The 21877-nt window shown below is 32.9% G+C and overlaps 1 protein-coding gene across 2 annotated transcripts in view; it reads left to right on the forward strand.

Annotated features, from left to right (window-relative positions):
- LOC149424498 (kin of IRRE-like protein 1) overlaps positions 1 to 20525 on the forward strand; it is a 267924-nt gene extending 247399 nt beyond the window's left edge. For both annotated transcript variants that reach the window (XM_089651621.1, XM_089651622.1), the window contains exons 15-16: positions 15919 to 16200; positions 19828 to 20525. In XM_089651621.1, the coding sequence (XP_089507747.1) occupies positions 15919 to 16200; positions 19828 to 20048 (503 nt within the window). In that variant the 3' untranslated portion in view covers positions 20049 to 20525. The remainder of the gene's footprint in view (positions 1 to 15918; positions 16201 to 19827) is intronic.
- The last annotated feature ends 1352 nt before the right edge of the window (positions 20526 to 21877 follow it).

A 21877-nucleotide genomic window follows, 5' to 3' on the forward strand; every position in this document is an offset into this window, starting at 1 on the left:
CAAATAATTATTTAAATATGATCTACATGTAGAAAAAAAGTGATATGCAGAAAGTGTTAACGTTTTTCAATTTTAAATTTTAATAATCATGTCCTCATGATCATCCTATCATGAATCCAGTTTTAAGGACAGATGGCGTTGTAAAAAACACTTGTTTATTAAAACCCAATTTTGCGAAAATGTTAGATAGCCACTGTCGCTTGTGATGTTTTGAATATCCACAAAAATAAACGATAAATAATAAACGAACGTGCTCAAAAAAAAAATTTGTTTAGACAACGACGGAAGATTTATTGACAGACAGGCCTGGAGTAAACAGATTCCCACGGGAAAGGAGAGACCGGAGGGACAGTCGAGTCTTGAACTTGGGTGCATTGACAGCCCCGAGAAATGGATACAAATCAGAAGTGTTGTTTGAAATTACAGTTAATTATTGAATTCAAATGGTATTAGAGAATATTGTGGAATATTGAATTAAAGTGAAAGATTATTGATCCGGTGTTTGTGTGAAGTGAAAGTGGTTCGACTCAGTGAGAAAACAATTAATAATAATGACAATAATAATAATTGGATAATTTGTGGAGCGCCGTTTTGTGAAAAATCACCCCAGGGGCGCTAAGGGTTGGGCGATCGCGATTATAATATAAAATGTGTTAAATTAAACGTGATTTCGTAAATATGTAGTTCAAACTAAGTGACTTGTCTTAAAAACATGGAAATGATAAAAATAATGATTGCTTTTTTAAAACAGAGTGAACATATAAAGGCAGGAAGTGTTTAATCGGGCTAGGTTATTGATTTGGCGAGATGGCATTCTATTCACGGAGACCGAAAACCAGAGAATCAAATAAATTATTAACTGTGGGTTCGAATCCTGACAGATTAGGGAGGTACAATTTTATTTACAGGAATATTTAATTACCCTTTTATAAGCGTAGGGAGGAGGTCGAAAATTAAAGTGATTTAGCTATAGAGTGTAACCAGGTAAGCTTCACGCTGAGAATGAGAGGTGACTAACTGGGTGAGTTTTTATATTATTTATTAAATTTCAGAGGACCTTTTTAAAAGACGGATACAACCGAGGTACAGGAACTAAGTTTACGACACCTGCCGCCCAAATAATGTTATCATTAACAGGGATGTGCTAGGCGAACCGTCAATCAGCTGTGAGCGAGAGACGAGTCAACGACCTTTTCATATATAGGACAAGACGCAGGTACAGTCAGTCAAAGGGGAAGTTTTGCTAGCGTATGACCGCCCAAATAGAAAGCGATCGGATGCAACCAGACAAAACAGAATGAAAACTTTTCTTCTGTTATTTGACTTTCTAATTTAATACTTTTCATCTATTGTTTGACTTTCTAAGTTACGAATTGGGATGCACAAAAACAAATCTAAAGTCGAAAGAGGGAGATGGTAATCTCCGAAATAAAACTACCAACCGAACAACTTTTCTCAACAGGTACCTTTCGAGAGGTAGGCAGCCTCTTTAAATTAAATGCAAAAATCAAACCAATTATCCGTTTATACCTACCTGAGAGGATAGGTATTCAGTAGGAGTTACCCATACCTAATACACGAGGATGCTAGTAACCTCATAAAATAATTACTAGAACCGAATATTAAAATACAGACAGTCCTCATCCTAAATTTGGCATTTCGAGTAGACCTTACATATATCTCACATGATAATTGGCTGAATGGGTAGGCACACAACCTATCGTTAAAAAGCAGGCTAAATGTCGACAAAATCGTCGTGTGTTATCTATGTATTGACCTAGAAAGGGATGTAAATCCCCGACGGCGTGGGAGTTACAATGTTTTCTAGAGGTGGCTCGTAACTTAGGACCTTACGTGTCACATTTTCGCGACTAGATTCGTGACAAGGGATGTCATGGCTTTCCCCTTCTACACTCAGTAAAGTAGGTTATCCTGGAGGTGTATGAGATTGGGGCAATTCTGAAATTGGTGATGAGACCTGGTTTTCTTTATTCTGGCGTGAAGGTTGCCGATTTGGAACAAGGGGAGACCCGGCCGGTTGTGATATCCAGACACGCAGATATCGATCGCCTTGCTCAAATTATCATCCATCAGTTTTGTTTGGTAAGAGGAGGAGTCAATCTTAGCTTGAAAAAAATTCATTTCCTTTCCTCTCCTTCCCCTCCCAAAATATATACATGGATGGCGCCGACAACTAACACCATAAATTTATCGTATGTATATCACATATATAAAATCTAACACTTTATTATATTCACATTACCCTACGATAGGTAGAATCGAGTAGCTAGTGGGGGGGGGGGAGCAGGCGACTTAGAAGATAAGGTTTATAAAATGGTTTTAAAACACAGCGGTAATGGATTCAACTCACTATATCTCAAAAGAACCAAGGGATACCACACATACATAGATAACTAGGTTTCTAAACCGAGAAACAAAAAACCAACACAACGTTCGGTGAAGCCTTTTTATACTGATCCGTCACGTGAAATGAGTACGTTCAAGGTCGTACGTCACGTAGACAAACTAGGATGTACACACTTGAAGGGGTGTGTAATAAAGAGAGAGGCAAGGGATTGAAAGACGGCAGGGAGGACCTTCCTACCCCGGATATATACATAACCAAAGCCTTATGGAAAAGTTACCTATGGGACTTAAAGGAAAATTTATCGTAGAAAGAAGAGAAGGAAAAGTTTGAAGTAGAAAGGGCAGATCATTACACGCTCTAACTAGCGATTAATTCAGTGCATTACAAGAAATTAATGATAAAATCACCCCATTAACACATTCCCTGCCAGGAGCTTTTGTTACCGTTAAAATCACATGTGATTGGTCGGCCCATAGGAGTGATTAGCACTGAACCGGTTAAGAGAAACGACCGAGTTACCTTTTTCATACAAAAATTAATTTGGATTTGAGCTCAAAACACCCAACCAAACTGATTATTTTAATTTTTAATCAAAAGGTAGAGGCAACCTTGAAAATTTTATGTAAGTTAATGGTAATGACCCAGGCGTCCTGCATCCAACTCCTCTGCTGGTTAAGTCCTCCATCACGATACAAGCAACATGTTTTGCTTACTGTGGTGGTGGTAAAAGATTTTCAAATATTGGAATTTTGTCTTTCCTTAAAAAAAAACAAAATTACTAAAAGGATAATCTTGTGGAATCTATTATTTAAATATAATTAAATAATGTGTATCCTTATATTTTAATGTATTTATTCAGTTAACTATAAAATGAAAATGCCATTTTTTTTGTTTTCTGTTTCTACTGTGTACTGTGGACAGTTTGACCAGGAAAATATATCAATGCCTGTACTCTTTTATTTTCTCTGTATTGTTCTGATTCATATATCGTTTAGATTTATGTTATCATCTTCTTCTTCGGTGGTTAATTATTTCTTCGTATTTGCAAATATGGTTCCAGTGTATCTATATAAAACTTGTTTACACATAGTTTTAATATTGGATTTATTTTCTAATTTGCAAATTTAAAAATCAAATAAAATTGCCACTGCCGAGAGTCGAACCCCGATCGACTGATTGTGAAGCAACTAAGCTGACCAATTTTTTAATTAAAAAAAACGTATAAAAACAAAATAATACTAACATATGAGAAATAAAATGATAAAGAACAAATAATAAGCGAAATTATTTCAACCATTCATATTGGAATACAAGCTAATGAAAATAAGAAGAAAAAATGCATTATCATGAAGGGAGTTGATGCTGGCTACAAGGAAGAAGAACTCTTAATAGATTTGATAAATCAAAATGAAAATCAGAAACTGAAAGTGAAAGTGAACCAACTTACGTTGAAAAAAGAGAACAAAAAACTGATAAATTATCAAATTTTATTATCCAAACAACACCGAAAATAATAATATCAAAAGAAAGGATCAATATTCGATACACGTATTCGATACACAATATTCGATACACTGCGATCCACTGATGCAATGCTATCATTGCCTTGACTACGGACACATCTCTCCAAGATAATAATCACGAATACTCCCAGATGCCTCCACTGTGCAGAAGAGCACAAAATACAACACTGCACCAAAAAACATGATTTTGCCAAATGCTACAACTGCACCAACAAAAAGGGTTATCACAATGATCATCCAGCGAACAGTCAGTCACTTGTGTGAATTTTGCAAGAAAATACGAAAATACAAATTCAATATGAGTGAGTCGCATAAAAATGAATAAATTTTTTTCACTGAGGAATTAAGATCATAGATAAAATACCAAATTCATTCTCAATATTACATTTAAATATCATATCAATGAAACAAAACTGATAGATAGACCATATCAATCTCACAATGGAAAGAATAATAAAACTTATTTATGTCTTCTATAACATACGTAACATATTAAACGAGAAAACTATCAAAATTTTCTATTATGCATTAATACAATCCCTTTTGCAGTATTGCATTATTGGGTGGGGATCGGCCTTTAAAGCTAATTTACAGCCCATAATAACAATTCAAGAAATAATTATTAAAATTATCCTTGGGAAACCATACGACTTCTAAACTTTAGAGATATTTCGGGAATCCGAACCAACCATCACAGAATTGTATAAAAGAAACGCCTACATCAAATTTATAAAGAATATTTTATCAATAAAATTCACCCCTCAGATAGCATAAGCAGTAGATAAAAACAAAGGACCTAGTAGTCATCCCAAAGCTAAGAACGACCAAGGCTCAGCACCACTACTTGTATTTAGGTGTGAAATGGTACAATATATTATTGTCCGAAAACAAAATGAAGGTAACCGAGACATTGAAATATGAATAATTCATAAAGCAAATTAACTCCCTAATTCCAAAATTGGATAGTGATATATTGTACCCTTGATACACGTTTACTTAATCTATACTATCTAGCATTTTAAAAAATGGCTGTTGTTATAGTACTAATTCGCTAAAATTTTGAATATTAAATTATGTTTGTAGTCAATTTGAATATTGAATTATGTTAACTTGTATGTTGAATTACGTTTGTAATTATTTAATAAGTCTTTGAAGATGTTTTACATATCGCCTTTTAAGCATTATTTATATTTTTGTATATACTTACTCCTCGCATAAACACGAGCTCCTGAAACTCAGCTTATAGAGTAGAAGAATAATTAGGAAAAAAATTATTATTTTGCACACTTGAATTCGAAATCTTTCATTATTTTGTAAAAAATAAAATTATTATAAATTAAAAAATATATATATATCATACCACCAACTATTGTAAGAACGGCCGCATAAATTCATTAATCCTAACGAAAATGTATGATATAAATTGTGATTTTCAATTGCGTACATCACCACCCAAATTATTTATTCATAATACTGCAATAAAGATTATGAATTTGTGCATTTGCAAGTAAATGTTTCGACATAGTTAAAAAATTATCTTTTTTTTCTTCAATAATTGTTTTTTTTTTGTTTTACGTATACCTACATAAAATTCTATGAAAAACGAAAAAAAAAATGTAAATTGATTAAAAGCATTTACCCACGGTCTACTCTTTTTTGTTAATTTTAATTTAAATTCACTTTCGTGAAGTTAGCCCTAATATGGTTTCTCGTGAAACCTTGGAGATGATGGGTCTAAGTAATAAATACTCTACCGAAATTAATCGGTTAATTTCAAAGGGCTTTATTTTACCCCGAACTATAATCAATTACCGATTACCTGGAGTTGAAGTACTAGATAATTTCAGAACTGGAAATGCTAATAAATATTATATTATAATTTGCCTTTGTGGAGTACAATTAAGTTAATACCAAATTATTCAATCATTAAAATGTGTTCATTTTAAATTGGCTGGTTTTAATTAGGTTTATAAATAGCCCTGTTTACTAAAATATAGTAACCAAATTATCATATTCAACGATATCAGAGATAGAGCGGTATTATCATTGTCTCTTGCTCTAAAATCAGAGGTCGAGGATTCAAAAACCATCGAAATGGATATTTTTTACTAGGGTACCGGGGTTCAAGTTACAGGAGCCAGTTGTATTATGATATTGGCTTTCAGGAAATGTTGGATGAATCCTGAACGGTGGTCGATAGGACGATATAGTAGATATATTCCACTCTGGAATATGCATTCAATAGACAGCTATTTACAGAATTAAAAACATACATTTTCCAGCGGACATAACATCAAGTAATAAAGTATCTGCTTATCATTTGATGTTTTGGTCTACCTATCTGCTTTTTCACACCAAAACTGTAATATCTGCAGTAACGATATTCACGTCTCCATAGATACTCTTGTAAAGCTGTTATCGGTTACTCACTTGTTGCCTTTTAAAGTAACATTTTAGATATAAATTAGATTTGGCGATTTACCAGGGGTGCCTGGGTTCATGAGGTGAGTTTTGTTCAGGTTTTTACAGTGAATGCGTCTGTCTACCAGCTGCGTGGCGCCGGGAGAGGCTGGTTGACCGAGACCTTTTGACCTCTCCTGCTGGACTCTCTTGATCCATTACCTTGAACCACAGTAGGGGGATTGGATTTATTCGTCCGTTACTCCTGGACACAATGACCCCAGATTCTTACCCACCCTTTCCTTAAAAAAACCCTCCACACGGCATCCCTAAATATGACACAGGAAAATTATTTTACTCAGGGTCTTATGTGCGGAGTTTTTAAAAAACAAGTGAATGCTCTCGGTATCGCCCTGGTGGAAGATCATTACTTAGAATGGTAATATTCCTCTAAATGTCTTTTGCTGTGTTTGGTGACCACATTTGAATAGCCAAGTACAATTTAATCATTCTGTCTCACTGTCATTTTTGATCCAGTCAGCCAACCAAATTTTATCAAGCGACGAGCTCTGGCCTCTGGCATCATCTCTGTCATGTTCAGATGCTGTAAAACCAAATAAAATATTTTATTTTATTTGTTTTTACGCTCAGTCGGCATTTTTTTACATGAATTTTAATAACAGAATATACCTAGTGAACTATCAAAAATTATACACAAAGTTTTTATCGCATGAAATAACGTTAAACTAATAAACTAAATATGAAACAATATTAGTAAAATAAAATAATATAGAAACTAGAATAATGCTACATACAGGACAAATCACTTAAACTACATTACCAACGCTACCATAATTTTGTAGGGTTCAACAAATTGCTGGTGCAGATTACACTTAATTCTATAAATGGAGTAAGTAAATATGTCAATAGTACCTCCAAACTTGTTGCGCAGATTAAGCATCGTATTGGTTGGGTTATGTTAGGTTAGGCTACATAATTCTCTTGTCAGACAGTGTAATTAGACGGAATTAATTCATCAAACTGACATAATTAATGTATTAAATTTGAATTTTGAGCCTTAAATCTACGTACCTAGGAAAATTGTGTTGAACTCTTTCTATATTGTTAGAGTGAACTTTATACAAAGGGGACCAAATAGGTGAATTATATTCCACTTTATTTCTACCTAATGAAATATATTTTATATCCCTATAGGGGGTTCCCATACAATGTAAGGACTTACGATCAGTTAAAGTTCTACAAAGGAAGCCAACCATCTTTAAAGCCTTATTAGTGATATCGTTAATGTGTGCAATGAATGTCAAGCTTTCATCGAATATTACACCAGAGTCACGAATTTGGTATTAATTTAAAATTATTTAATGTATATTCATGTAGGATATTGTAAAAAATTTTGGAAAATATTATTTTTTTATTTTTAAATGTTCAAAAATAAAACATACTGTTCACACCATTGATGAAGTTGATCTAAGATAGTCTGTAAAATTTAGCGATCATATACATTTCGTATTATTTCATACATTTTAAGACGTCAGTAAATAGTAGAACTTTTACACCTTGAAATTGGTCAACAATGTCATTGATGAATAATGAGAAAAGTATTGGGTCGAGGTGGGACCCTTGAGAAACCCCACTTGTGAACTCAAATTTATAAGATTTTATAGAAGTAATCCTTACACTAATCACCCCATTACCAAGGAAATAATTTATCAAACACAATAATTTACCTTTGGTGCTCGAAATCGAAGTTCATATATCAGTATGTGAAGTCAAACCTTATCGAAAGCTTTACTAAAATCAGTCTATATACTGTCCACTTGTTGTTTTTAGACCAAAGGATTTAGATATGTAATTTTCATAAATCATTTAATCTTAAGGTAGAGCGATATGTGATGAAGCCATGTTGGTAAGAAACAATAATGTTGTTGATAGGTTTTATAATGATATCTAGTGCTAAAATCTTAAAAAGTTTCAGTAAAGCAGACATTATACCAAACTGGTATTTAGTTTGATATATCGCTTGTATCGTCTATTTTTATGAATTGGTGTTAAATAACTATTTTCCAATAAGCTGGAAAAAACCAGAAGATAAAAATTAGTTGAAGAGTTTATATAAATGAATAACTACAATATATATAAGCATATTGTTTTCCCCATATCGAACCTTTATTATGAATTACACTATATATGCTTCCGATTTTGTTGTCCGGGTCAAATCTACCCATAGGAAAAACTAAACCCTTCCACTCACTTTTCCACAAATGATCATCTAGTCAATCAACATTTTGCAAGTGCATTATATAAGCAAAATAAATACAAAACAATACAAGAAGAACACGTCAACTCACCAGAGATCAAATGGGAAAATAATTCACCGGGCCTATAAATCCTACTGATCCCTCAACATAAATATTTACAAAATCTTTCGTTATCATACATGTATTTAAAATGACCGACTTTTGCATCTTTATATATAAATTTTTTGATAGATCTAATACGCCTAAATTTTTAATGAGAGAGCTAGGTATAATGCCAGTAGCCGAAATAACGAATGGTAATATTTTTATAGTCTGAGAATGCCAAATTCTTTTTATTTCATTTCCTAAATCTGTTTATTTTCTTATTTTTTCATTAGCAGATTTTTTAATATTACAGGAATTTGGAATAGCGACATCAATGATATAAGTTATTTTTTTAATTTTGTCATGTAAAACTATATCGGGTCTATTATGACTAATCGTTCGGTCTGTTAGTATAGTTTTATCATAATATATTTTATAAAATTCGTTTTCTAAAAATGAATTTCGTTCGTAATCATAATATGATACTATATTACGGCAGTCAATCAAGTTATGTTTAATAACCAAATTTTGGTGAATTATTTTTAAAGTTGATTGTGCCTAAATGTATACTCGGACGGTGCTAATATAGAACATCCCGATATAATATGTTCTATAGTTTCCGGAAAAGCCAAACATTTTCTACACAAATCATCAATTTGATTTGTATGTTTGATTATATGCTTTCTATAATTTTTAGTATTAATGACTCTATCCTGAATGGCAAGCATAAATCCTTCTATTTGTGCGCTCAACTCTCCAATACTCTCCAATACCATTTGTTTGACGAAAATTTGTCAACATACGTTTGGTTGAGATAATTGAAGTGTTTTGCGTGTAAAATTTTATTTGACCAAGAATCTAATAATTCCTTGTTGGGATTTATAAAAATGTTGGCATTCTTATCGTATAATTTAAAGTAATACTATTGTTTACGTTAGTTTTATTGAGGTTAATTTGATTAATCTAATGAGCATGGCAGCTGCGGTTTATTCTGTTTATTATGTCAAATACCTGCAAATTTCGTTTCACCTAAAAATTCAGTGGGTACACAATAGTAGGTGGTTGTAGAAAATAAAAATGAAAATCTCTCGCTTATTCGTGTGACAGGAAATAAGCAAACGGTTTGTTCCACGGTTCGCAACATGCCCCAGCAATTAATTAGATAGCGGTCAGGCGGGGGCGCGGGCAATGCCGGGTGCATCGAGGGCTTATCAGGACGTTATATTCCACTGCGTTCTTCTGCCGTGATGGGAATTATAAAACAGAATGTTAAAGATTAAATTATATAGTTCCCTTTTATCTCCTCGAATTTAAACATTGATGGCACGTCGCTCAATGGCACGTGTACTGGGTGTGTTTAATATATTTTTTTAAATATAACCAAATACCGGCAAAAAACGGCGAGGCTTTCAAAGAATTTCGCGGAAATAAATTTCATCTCCAAAGGGTGAAAATATAATCAGGAGGTGGCCTGTTATCCTAAAATCCCCCTTCAACCTTCTCCAATTTCAGGTCGCTGCTTTTTTTACCACCTTCTATCCTTTCTCAAACCTACAGGGACATCGTAAACCAACGAACAACTCTTTTTGTATTTGATAAAAGTAACAAAGCATGTTTCTTTTGACAAGTGAAAATATTCCCTTTTATCCGACCAAAATTTTGTGAAAGTTTCTATATTTTTTACCTAACAAAATATTTTCACAAACAGCTAAAAAAACACAAGCAAAATGCATTAAATTTCATTTCTGACTAAATATTTGGCATCCACATTTCATCCTTATTTTACATTGAAAGATTCGACAGTAATATTATAATGACCCTCATTAGTATGGAAGATTAACAAAAAGCAGCCGTTTTAATGAGAAATTCCAGTAAATCCAACAATTTGTACTTCGTCGGTTTGAATTACCCTGCAGTTTCCTACGAGGGTTCCTCGCAGTCGCGACATCAGATAAAAGCAGTTTTCAGCAGAGAGGGAAATCTCTACAGAAATATGAACAACTTCCATGGATATATCAAGTCGCTCGCCTCTTATCTACACGAATACAGGAACGATAATTGGCATGCAAAAGCTCTGGATTCTGGAAGCCCCGACTGAATTTTATTATCCCGAGAAGAGAAACCTTGCATTTTTAATCATGGGATGAGATTAAACTCATATTATGAAAATGAATATCATAAAGTCGCCTTAATTTAAACGCAGTGCCAACTGACGGGCTTTATGGACTTTTTGCGAAAACTGAATGACCGCTGCTAGGTTTCCCAAACAAATATTCTCACAACCTGAGTTGCTTTTTTACGTTTACGTGCCTTCTACATTTTTCAAAATATTTTTTCGTTATTTTTAACTGAGTTAAAAAGCAACGGTTAATTTTTAGTCGGGGTTAGTTAAAAGTGTATTATCTTTTTCTATTTATTATATTTCCAGATTAACGATAATATATTTATTTATTTACGGTCAATGACCATTTACAAACATTGCGATTCGAAGAGCATGCAGACAGAAACTTACAAGATAAAATAAAAGCAAACATATTAACATTAAAGTTCTACACCTATTAAACATAGTTCGCTTCAACTTAATGATTTTTTTAAATAAAATAATTATTAATAACTTTGTATACACCACTCATCAAGCAAGCAAAGCTTTTTTAATTCAAAATGACGCCATAAAATAAATTTGTCATTACTGAAGAAAATATAAAGTTTACCGAAAGACAAATTAAAACAACTTTTCAACTACTCTGTAGAACATTAGTCTTTTTAGTCTCTTTTATAAGTCTCATAGTCTATTATTTATGGTAATGAACGATTGAGAGCATATTACTGTAACCAAAGTATAGAAATGGTTCCAGAAGGAATATGAAAATTCACCAGTTTACGTAGATCAGGACACTCAATGACTACTTTAATATGAAGATGACCAATGACTACAGTAATAAGGCATACATAAATAAGGCACACAATAATATTTTTACGATGAGCACATATTTGCATTTGTTGGTTAATCTGATTACGAACTCTAACATGTTATTAATATGACAGATCTTTAAAAAATAAAATCGCCAAGTACATAGTTTGAGTAACTGGAAGATACAAGATCATATGATATTTTTGAGGAATCACATCTACTAATATCAAGTTACTCAGATTATCCTTGAATACAAAGTTGTCACCGATATTTCTAATTTCCTTATAAATTTTGATGTCATCGGCAAACAATACACCTAAAAAATCTTTTAACTACGGCATTTATAAATAATAAAACAAGATTTACCTTGAGTGAGAACCTTGGGGAACCCTAGTCTTATTTTTGTATTATGTGTGATAACTTCATATATGAGGTAAAATGTTGAACGGCATCAATGCTCGGAGGGTATACCGAGATTAATTGAGTTTTATGTGCTTAAAGAAAAGAAGTACTGTAAAAATGTAATTCTTAATCTCGTTAAACTTGGCTAATAAAGTGCGATAACTAAAATTGACTAAATGTTCTCGATTATTAAAACCATCATTCAAAAATTTTCCTTACTAACTAAAATTGCTAAATTAATGGCTCACCGATGCAAGAAGCGCCAAGCTGTAATTTTAACTTAGAAAGCCGTCCAATTTATCGTTATCAATAATAATTTAATCCAACAAGATTAAGTTTTCTTGATTAATTCAATATACGGACAAATAAATCTCTCGCAAGGCTGGCTTTGGCTTATCGACTTGCGGTGCAATTTGTGGAGATTTATAACGAATGCAGATTGCGAAGAATAGCTCTCGCTCATTCTGTAATCCAAGGATTTAAGCGGACTTGAATTAATTTCAACTATCTTAAATCATATTTAATAAATACAGAGTATGAGAAAAGGTTACATAAAGGTGATTAAAAACCTAGGCTAACCAAAATAAGGGTGTATTATTTGGTTGAAGAACTCTCTCTAAGGTCTCAAACAAACTAAAAACATATTATTAAAACTCAGTCGGTTTCTAATTAAAGCTCATGCCAGAAGTTAATGATATATATATATATATATATATATATATATATATATATATATATATATATATATATATATATATATATATATATATATATATATATATATATATATATATATGTAGAATAATGTTCTCGGTTTACCCGCGTAAAGTAGTCCTTAAAAGGACTTTTTAATTTCTGACCGTCAAATCACCATCAACACGCATACTTCGTCCTAGACATAAGAATTGATAAGCACCCACTTGTATCTTGACTTCCGGACCGAACAGACACGCGAAAGCGTTCAGTTTGAGACGAAATTCAGGACATAAGGCCTCTGAAGATGGACAGTGAGATCTGTCCGAAACGTCAGAAATTAAAAAGTCCTTTTAAGGACTACTTTACGCGGGTAAACCGAGAACATTATTCTACATCTTACACCCGTGAAAACCTTAACCATAACATATATATATATATATATATATATATATGTTATGGTTAAGGTTTTCACGGGTGTAAGATGTAGAATAATGTTCTCGGTTTACCCGCGTAAAGTAGTCCTTTAAAGGACTTTTTAATTTCTGACGTTTCGGACAGATCTCACTGTCCATCTTCAGAGGCCTTATGTCCTGAGTTTCGTCTCAAACTGAACGCTTTCGCGTGTCTAAACGTCAGAAATTAAAAAGTCCTTTAAAGGACTACTTTACGCGGGTAAACCGAGAACATTATTCTACATATATATATATATATATATATATGTAGAATAATGCATAAACAAACATTGGATCTTATTTTAGTAGTCTGGTTTGACTTTTTCTACAATTTAACAGCCCTACTAAAAAGTAATGAAAATTTTATTCGTTTGATAAACGACCTCGGATGTGAAAAAAATATAAACAGACGTACAATAGTTCATGGAAAGATATATAAGAGAGATACTTTGCTTACCAAGCTAAAGAGAGTTGTTTATCTGTTAAATAAACTTGATAGAATAATAATTTATCATCGAATTTCGGAAACTTTCAAAGGTATTTTAAATGTGTCATTTATATCTTAATTTGTAAGATGTCGTTAGAAAAATACCATTTTAGAACTACGATAATTTACCTTTTAAATTTTTGTGTTTAAAATATACTTTAATATTGAAAATAACAATGTTTAATTTAAAATATGAAAAATGTTGGAGAAAAGTTAACCACATACATTTTTAATTAAAAATGTAAGAAAAAGAAATATTTAAAAACACGCAGACCTTTTATTTATGTAAGGAGTTTGCAAGAAAACGGTCACTTCACTTTTATCTCGTTCATACAATGAATTAAAAATTGAAATAATAATTCACAGAGAATAACCAAAATAATAATACATTTTGGATATTTTTGACACAGTATAAAGGTTAATTTGTTTTATTTGTATTAACCTACATATGCATAAGGCATTTTTTTAAAATAAAAAACATCACATTTACGGAAGTTTTATTGAATTACGATGTAAAAGTAATACGAGGTAAAAGTAAAAAAATAATACTTCCAAAATAACCTTGTTTTTCAGAAAATGTGAAACTACAGGGTTTTCTAATAAAAGGTGTTATTTTGAATAGCCCGCTATTTCGGTAGATGTTACTTTTGAAGCTGTCATTTTATAACATTTGACAAGTAGAAACTACGCCATTAATAAAAATGGAACGATACACGCTTCAACAACGCATTGAAATTATTAAAATTCACTTGAGTGAATCAAATTCAAATCATCTTGAGTGATGAGGCCCATTTCCACCTCGGTGGCTTCATCAACAAGCAAAATTGTCGCATCTAGGGCTCGGAAAACCTAAGAGTTATTGTTGAAAAGCCTCTTTATCTTCAACGTGTGACTGTTTGGTGCGGTTTATGGTCCGGCGGAGTCATAGGACCTTACTTTTTCGAAAATGAGGCTGGAGCAACAGTTACGGTAAATGTATCGCTATCGAGAGATGATTAATGATTTTTTATGGCCGGAATTGGATTGTATTGATCTGGACAACGTTTATATTCAACAAGACGGCGCTACGTGCCACACAAGCGACAAAATCATTGATTTTTTACGATTGAATATTAAAATTACACCTTTTATTGGATAACCCTATATATTCACAATATGACAGTATTAATGAGTCAAAACTGTCGAAAAATAATAAGTACATACCTATGATAGTAAATATTTTGAATTATAATAACATAATTCCGAATTGTTTAATATAATAAAAATTAAAAACAAAACCATCATTAAAATCAGACCTCACAAATAACAAATCAAAACTGTCATTTTGCGGGAAAACTGATCTATATGGTACTCGCGTAAAAGTAGTGCATGCGTATAAGTCTGCCATAATGCTATGTCGTCAGTTCTTTCGCAGCGAAATTAGACACATTGTTTAGTAGTAATAATTTTAAATAGAAATTTTACAGTATTTGTACAATGTGAAACAAAAATCACCGTTTAACGGCTGTGAAGTGATTTTTCGTTAGTAAGGCTGTAAATGAATAAGACATAAGTAATGGAGTGCACTAAGTGAACCGTCATTTCGGCTAAGACGTTCCAGCCATCTTAGGAAACTGCTGAAAAACATGCAAATTATCATAACGTATTCTATTAATTTAAACAATTTTATGTAAGCCTTGCAGGAATGCCGATAATAACAAAGGCCGTCTTAGTTCCCGCTTCCATACTAAATTATATATTTCTGCATTTGAATTGTCATCTGCCGATGGACAATATTTTAAAAAACCGCTTCAGAAGCTAAAGTCAAACGATTTTATTGATTTACAGTATATTATTTTGGTGTTAAATATGATTTAAGATCTTCACGGCCAAAAGTATTTTCGTTTTTTTTTATTTTTGGGGTGTTATGCCGTGTTGCGCTAACTCCTTCTTAACACATCTGCCCTGATGATGGATACTGCAATGCTGTCCGAAACGTTGGCTAAAGAAGGAGTTAGCGCAACACGGCATAACACCCCAAAAACAAAAAACGAAAATATTTTGGTGTTATTTTATGAATATACTGTTTTAATGCAATAGTTCGAATAATAATGTGAAATAGTTTTTGAATGAAAAATAACATTGGGCATTTGGAATAAAAACGCTGATTTTAAAATCCGCATCAAAACACTTTGTAATGCTTAAATTGTTTCATTATTAAAAAAAAAAACATAAAAAGTCTTCAATCTTCAAGCGAAATTCAAAATATTTCCATTTTTAATTGAACCCCTCATGACAAAATTAGCTGTTTGACAAATGTTCGTATTTTTTCTCCAGCCCAAGGAAACGGCACCTGGCAAGTATCCCCCTGGATGGGCGCTGCGGCGGGCGGGCTGTTATCCCTGATGGCGTTGTTCGCTCTGGGAGTGCTTCGTGCGCGACGAGCACGCACTAGGCACGCGCGTGCTCCGCCCGCCTCGGAGGAGAAGTTGTGTCCGCCGCCAGGCGCGCCCGCCCTACCACCGCCCGCCGCAGCGCGCCGCCAGCTACCCGCCCAGCCGCCGAAAGAAACCCTGCCACCTGATGACAGAGATCCTGATGTGATACCGGCTAACTATGGTAAGAATACAATTATCAAATTTTATCAGTGTAATGGCAGATAGAACATTGAAGAAGAGTGAAGAAAAAGAACAAACATAAAACAAACCTCACCTCACCTCATAACCCAACAAAACCTTACCTATTATTTTGATCATGTTCATTTTTATCCGGTTACCAGACTCGGTCCCGGTAAAAGACATTCGTTGAGAATTGAAACATTTCTTGAAATAGCTTTAATTAACTTTGTTTAGTGACTTGATGTAAAATAAATATTATTTCTATTCTCACTTCGTTCACTATCAATTTGGGCAAGCCGTAATCTGTCTAACACTGGCCAGTTAAAACTACTTCGTGATGATCCTGAAAAATACTTTTCAAATCGAAGCATCGGTACTACATCTGCAACCCTGAAAAGGCCACTTACGAGTATTTTGATATCTTAAAAGATGTAAAAGGTGGGGTTGGGTTGTTAGTTCTACGTTCAACCTTCTTTCATTTCCGGGCTCAGAAAATGCTTCAGTAATGATGTTCTTTAGCTGAGGGCAGAGTTTTTTTCCGCTTTTCTTTTTTTTTCATTTCACGCTTTTCATACTTAAATTGTTTTTCAAAGAATTTTGGAAAAAAAAATGTTTCGCATCTAATCGTAATCTGTCACGAGGGCGACCTGAGAACATCTTCCACCTATTAAGAAAGATAAGCACAACGATGTCTAAGAAAACTAATGTCTTCGGATTAACTGTTTAAGCAGTAGATCAAAACAAAAAATTTAGAAAGACTTTTCCTTTTCACAGATGTAATTTAATGAAATTACTATTTCAAAAAATGTTCATACTAGTGTAAATCCTTATCGCATGCTTCCTCCTCGTCCTTATAAGGTTCACGAAACTACATTTGGAACAGTGCAGACAATAGAAAAGTTTTAATTAACCGACATACAGCTGATGAGCAGTGAGCAGCGTCATTCTCTTATAATCTTGTGCAAATGAGCGAGTAACAACAAAAGCCGTACCAACAGAACTTGGCTGGAAATTCCCAAAGTTTCCACTTTCTGTATGATACGTATTTAGACGCGGCAGTCGGGGGATTTATTCCTCGGGAAACTTGCCGCGTCCCCAGTTCCCCGAACGGCAGCACGCCACTGTATTTATTTGTATTGTGCGGCTTTTTTTATAAAATAAATTCCGACTTACCTCCATAAAAATCTGTGGTGAAATAAAGCCCACGTAGAGAGACGCTTGGGCAATATCAAGTGAGAATGTGAGCTCGGATGTGTGCAATCAAAACGAAGAAGTGTGCAAATAAACAAAATCTCTGTTTTTTGGCGGCACGTGCAATCTTCAATATTTATGTTGTTTTTATTAAAATTTCGCGTTTCTTAGTATCGGGTTTTCGAGAGAAATACTTTAGTCGTTTTATGAGGTTGGTATTTATGTTGTCTGGGCGCGTATTGTGAGATACAGGTAGATAAGTACCTCAAGGTATTTGATAGATAGTTTATTAATTTAAAGTAAGTGAAGATTTTTTTTTACATTTTGAAAATTGTATTGGTTGGTACTTTGATCGTACGATCATAAAAATATGTATCTGTGAAATCGAATTCGTCGGAAAATTTCAAAACCTTTATTTTTAAGCGACGGCTATAAAATTTACGACATCAATTTTGGAAATGTCCCCATTAAACTTGAAATAACATAGTAACTTGTAATCATTTTGACAAACCATATCCTTTACGAGGGTCGATCGAATAGATGTGTATTTAATATGTCACCTGGGAGGAGGTATCCAAGAGTTTCCGCTCCACTTGCGTGACTGATACTTTTATTAAAATATATGGACAGAATCGTTGCCTAGCCCAGGACCGTCTCAACTCTGAGAAGAGATCAAATCTAGGATTATGTATATGTAAATAAACTTTCCATTTACGTTATTGTTGTATACACAAAACATATTTAAATAAAGGCGGGTCAATTAAACAACAAAAATATAGAACATTACGTATTTAGATCTAACATCAGTATTACTTAATTTATTTAACGCCAAAGGGCTTTTACGTGTTTTAGTTTTAAATTTTCAAAAAAGTTTGAATAAATAAGAAATATAAGGTATATTTAAAAAAAAAAAAAAATCGATAGAAATAATGAAAATAAAATTAAAATAGAGAAAAAAAATACACTAGAAATTAATAATTTAAGAAACAATTTGGTGATCAGATAAGTTTACAAAGTTGATTATTAATAATATGACATTACTTAGGGTTCAAAAATGAAACAACGTGCTTGGCTGGCTGTCAAAACGGAAGAGAGTTTATTACATACCATAGACAAGTTAATTTTTTTATAAGTACCTAAGTACATGGTATTTTGGGCAGAAGTATATTTATAACGGTACACAAGTTCTTAAGAAAGAATTATACACAGGTATTTTTAAATGCATCTTTTTGAATTTCGATCTTGTTTTCCAGATTGAATAAATAAATAAATGAACGAATGAATGAAATGGAACTTGGATGTGGAAATTAATCTACTTTTCGATATCCGATTGAGCTGAAACTTTGCAGTCATACTCGTAAAATACGATGCATTCTGTTGTGGCATTCACACATACACACGCGTCCATATATGAATTTCTCTGAAATTAGAACACATTATATTTAAAAATTTACAGCAGTTAATAAACGAAATAAATCTCGTTCCTACCCAATTGCGATTTCATTTAGGTGTTAGAGCCGTTGTTCACTTATTTTAGTCAATTCCTTGGGAGGAAAGTTCAATCCTCAATAATATATAAAGTAGTGTTTACAGGTTGATTTTTTATTGTTTCTCAATATATTTGAATACATCAATAGAGAATAAGCAAACGCTTTTGTGGAATTGATGAAGCATCCATTGAAATATGATATAAATATTACGTGAGGCGATTTTCTACGTTTAACACGCATAAATTAGGTATATTACAAGCGCAATAAATCGTCAACAAACTTTCCGTTTTGACGTATTTTTTGACAAAGCTCTTCAAGGTGTATCTATCTTTCGCTACTTTGGGGGCCTCATTGCTAACTCAACTTCTCCTTACGACGCGTCTAACCCTGAATTGAAATACAAAACATCTCTCCGAAATGAAGTATCGAAAGTGATTTTTTTTTTCAAAGATCTAATTTTAATTCTTTCGAACTCAACACTAGGTACTAATTACTATTTATTTTAAATTTGTTCCTCATCGATGTACTTATTATTTCTATATATTGAATCACAAAAATACAAGTTATTTTATAAATTTTTTTTCGGTTATTATTGTGTAGGTGGATAATTATTTGATTTAAGTATTTTGTTTTCACAGTCAAACCCTAGTTTCATGCAATAAAAAATAATTCTAATATTTATCCCAGTCTCATATAAAAAAATGATTAATTAATATAATGCACGCATTTATTGGAGGAGGTTCGAAAATATTTTAACTATCTGAAACTGACAGATGGTTTGCTTGTTATTTTTCAAAAAACATGTGCAGATAAATAAGAATACTACTCATCTATACATTTGCCTAAACAATCAATATCAGGTTCTCGATTGAAATATAGATACATTTACAGATCAAAAGATTTACAGAAAAAAACATTATTTCAAATTTACAATTTCTTGTTCACAGAACCTCCGCCAATCTACTCTCGTACTTGGGGAAATACCTCTAAGGAGCTGATCACCCGCGACAAGGGCGGCAGAGGCGGAGCCCTGAGCCGCTCCTGCTCCGGAGAGGGCCCCCGCCCCCCGGCCGCCCTCGCCGCCTACTACACCCCTGACACCGCTCTCAACGTTCAAGCATTCAAGGAAAAGATCCTCGACACGAGACTCCCAGAATCCTGCGTGTAAAGTGGACACTAACTCAATCAAATTCTGTACCACTGCGCGGTAACTGTCAAAATCACGCCAGTTATATAGAAAAGTTGTTCTAGCCAAAAGTCACTTCATTCGTTATTCATACTCGTCTTGGTTTGATGGTTAATTTATTTCACTGAAAGGATTTGTCATGGAAGGGGTTTGGGAAATAAATATTGTGTGTTGGTAGGTGAATTTTTGAAAAGTGCGCTTTGTCTGAATAATGTGAAATTCAACTATCATAAACGTTCTTAAATATTTATTATCGAGTGATTCATCCCTCCTAGATACGTGTTGCTTTCATCTTGGATTATACATTATTTAAAAAAAAACATGCTGTAGGTGCGCACTATCTATGTCTCTTTTAAACGTTTCATTTTAATGGTTAATTATTATCCTGTTCCGAAAACATTGTTTTCATGGAAGATAAGTTAAGGTATGATATATTGTTAATACATACATTTTATGTTTTCCCTATAATTATCGATGTATTACACATAATATGGTATTTTATGAAACTTTGTGTAAATATTTAAAGACATTTATTATTCAGAGAAGTTTGTGTTCCTAAAAGTATAAATCAATTGTTTGAAAAACTGGTACAAGAATATTTTTAGAAAGTATTGGGAGGATGAGCTTTTAGAAAAAAAACATCTACGAATTTCATACTATTATTTTTTTATAAAATGATCACTGTTAATATTAATACATATCTATTATGAAATCGGATGGTACTAATAAAATAAATATTTGTGTATTATTAGGAATTATACTATACTTACAATGTTTTCTAGTTTAGTTAAGTCAAACTCTACATAATAATATCCTTACCATATCTTATATGTAAATACATAAGGTAATTTGTTAATTTTATGTCCTTAATTAATCAGTAGACTTTGTTATAATATGTTTGACTACATGAAAGTAACTTGGTGTACATTGTGTATATATTATTAACTGTAATTAAAACATGTACTGATTTAAATAAATACTTTTTCAAAACATACATTTTTAATGATTTTATTTGAGTAATTGTTTTTCGTGTGATACTGCACAAAAGTGCCGACTCCCCGGGGCCAGTGGAACTATGTGATTATCCCCCGATTTTGGGACACACTACGGATTACAAAAAGTGTGGAGACAAAGGAAGTTTGAGGAAAGTACCTTGTTCCTAGATCTAATTACTTAACTATGGTTGGTTTTTTTTATGCAACCGCACAAGAATCTCAACTGCTCCCAACCGTCTGGAGCTAGGGAGACTATTGCCTCCCCAATTGGGGTATATTGTGAGGATGAATGTAGTGAGTGAGGAAAGAAATGATTCGGGGAAGAACTAATATACTTCATTAACACCATAAAAAATTGTTCTTTTTCCACCCGAATTTGAAACCATGACCTCTGGGTTTAAAACACCGGATTTTACCGAACATAAATGAGGTCATCAGATTATTACTCCATATTATCCAGCGCTTTTTCTCGTTTATTCAAACAATTATTTTGTTCATAATTGAAAATTGATTACATTTAAATATTCTATTACTAAAACTCAGGAGAAGGAAAATAAGGTTCTCATATTTCCTGATGGTATAAATAGAATTTTATTTACTTCTTCGATTTTTACCTTTAAAACCATAATTACCTGCGTAGATAAAAGAAAATTTATGAGAATAATTTGTTAAAGTATTTTATGCTGCCATTTGTATGAAAATAAAATTGAAACATAAAAATCATAAGGAAGCTGGGAGGCACACTTCCATTATCTAATTTGCTCGCGCCCACGCAATTCATTTTTGAGTCGTCTTTTAACTTCGAATCGCGCCATA

Source organism: Hesperophylax consimilis, chromosome 4, assembly GCF_061612785.1.
Source record: "Hesperophylax consimilis isolate HC1 chromosome 4, BYU_Hcon_1.0, whole genome shotgun sequence".
Lineage (NCBI taxonomy): Eukaryota > Metazoa > Arthropoda > Insecta > Trichoptera > Limnephilidae > Hesperophylax > Hesperophylax consimilis.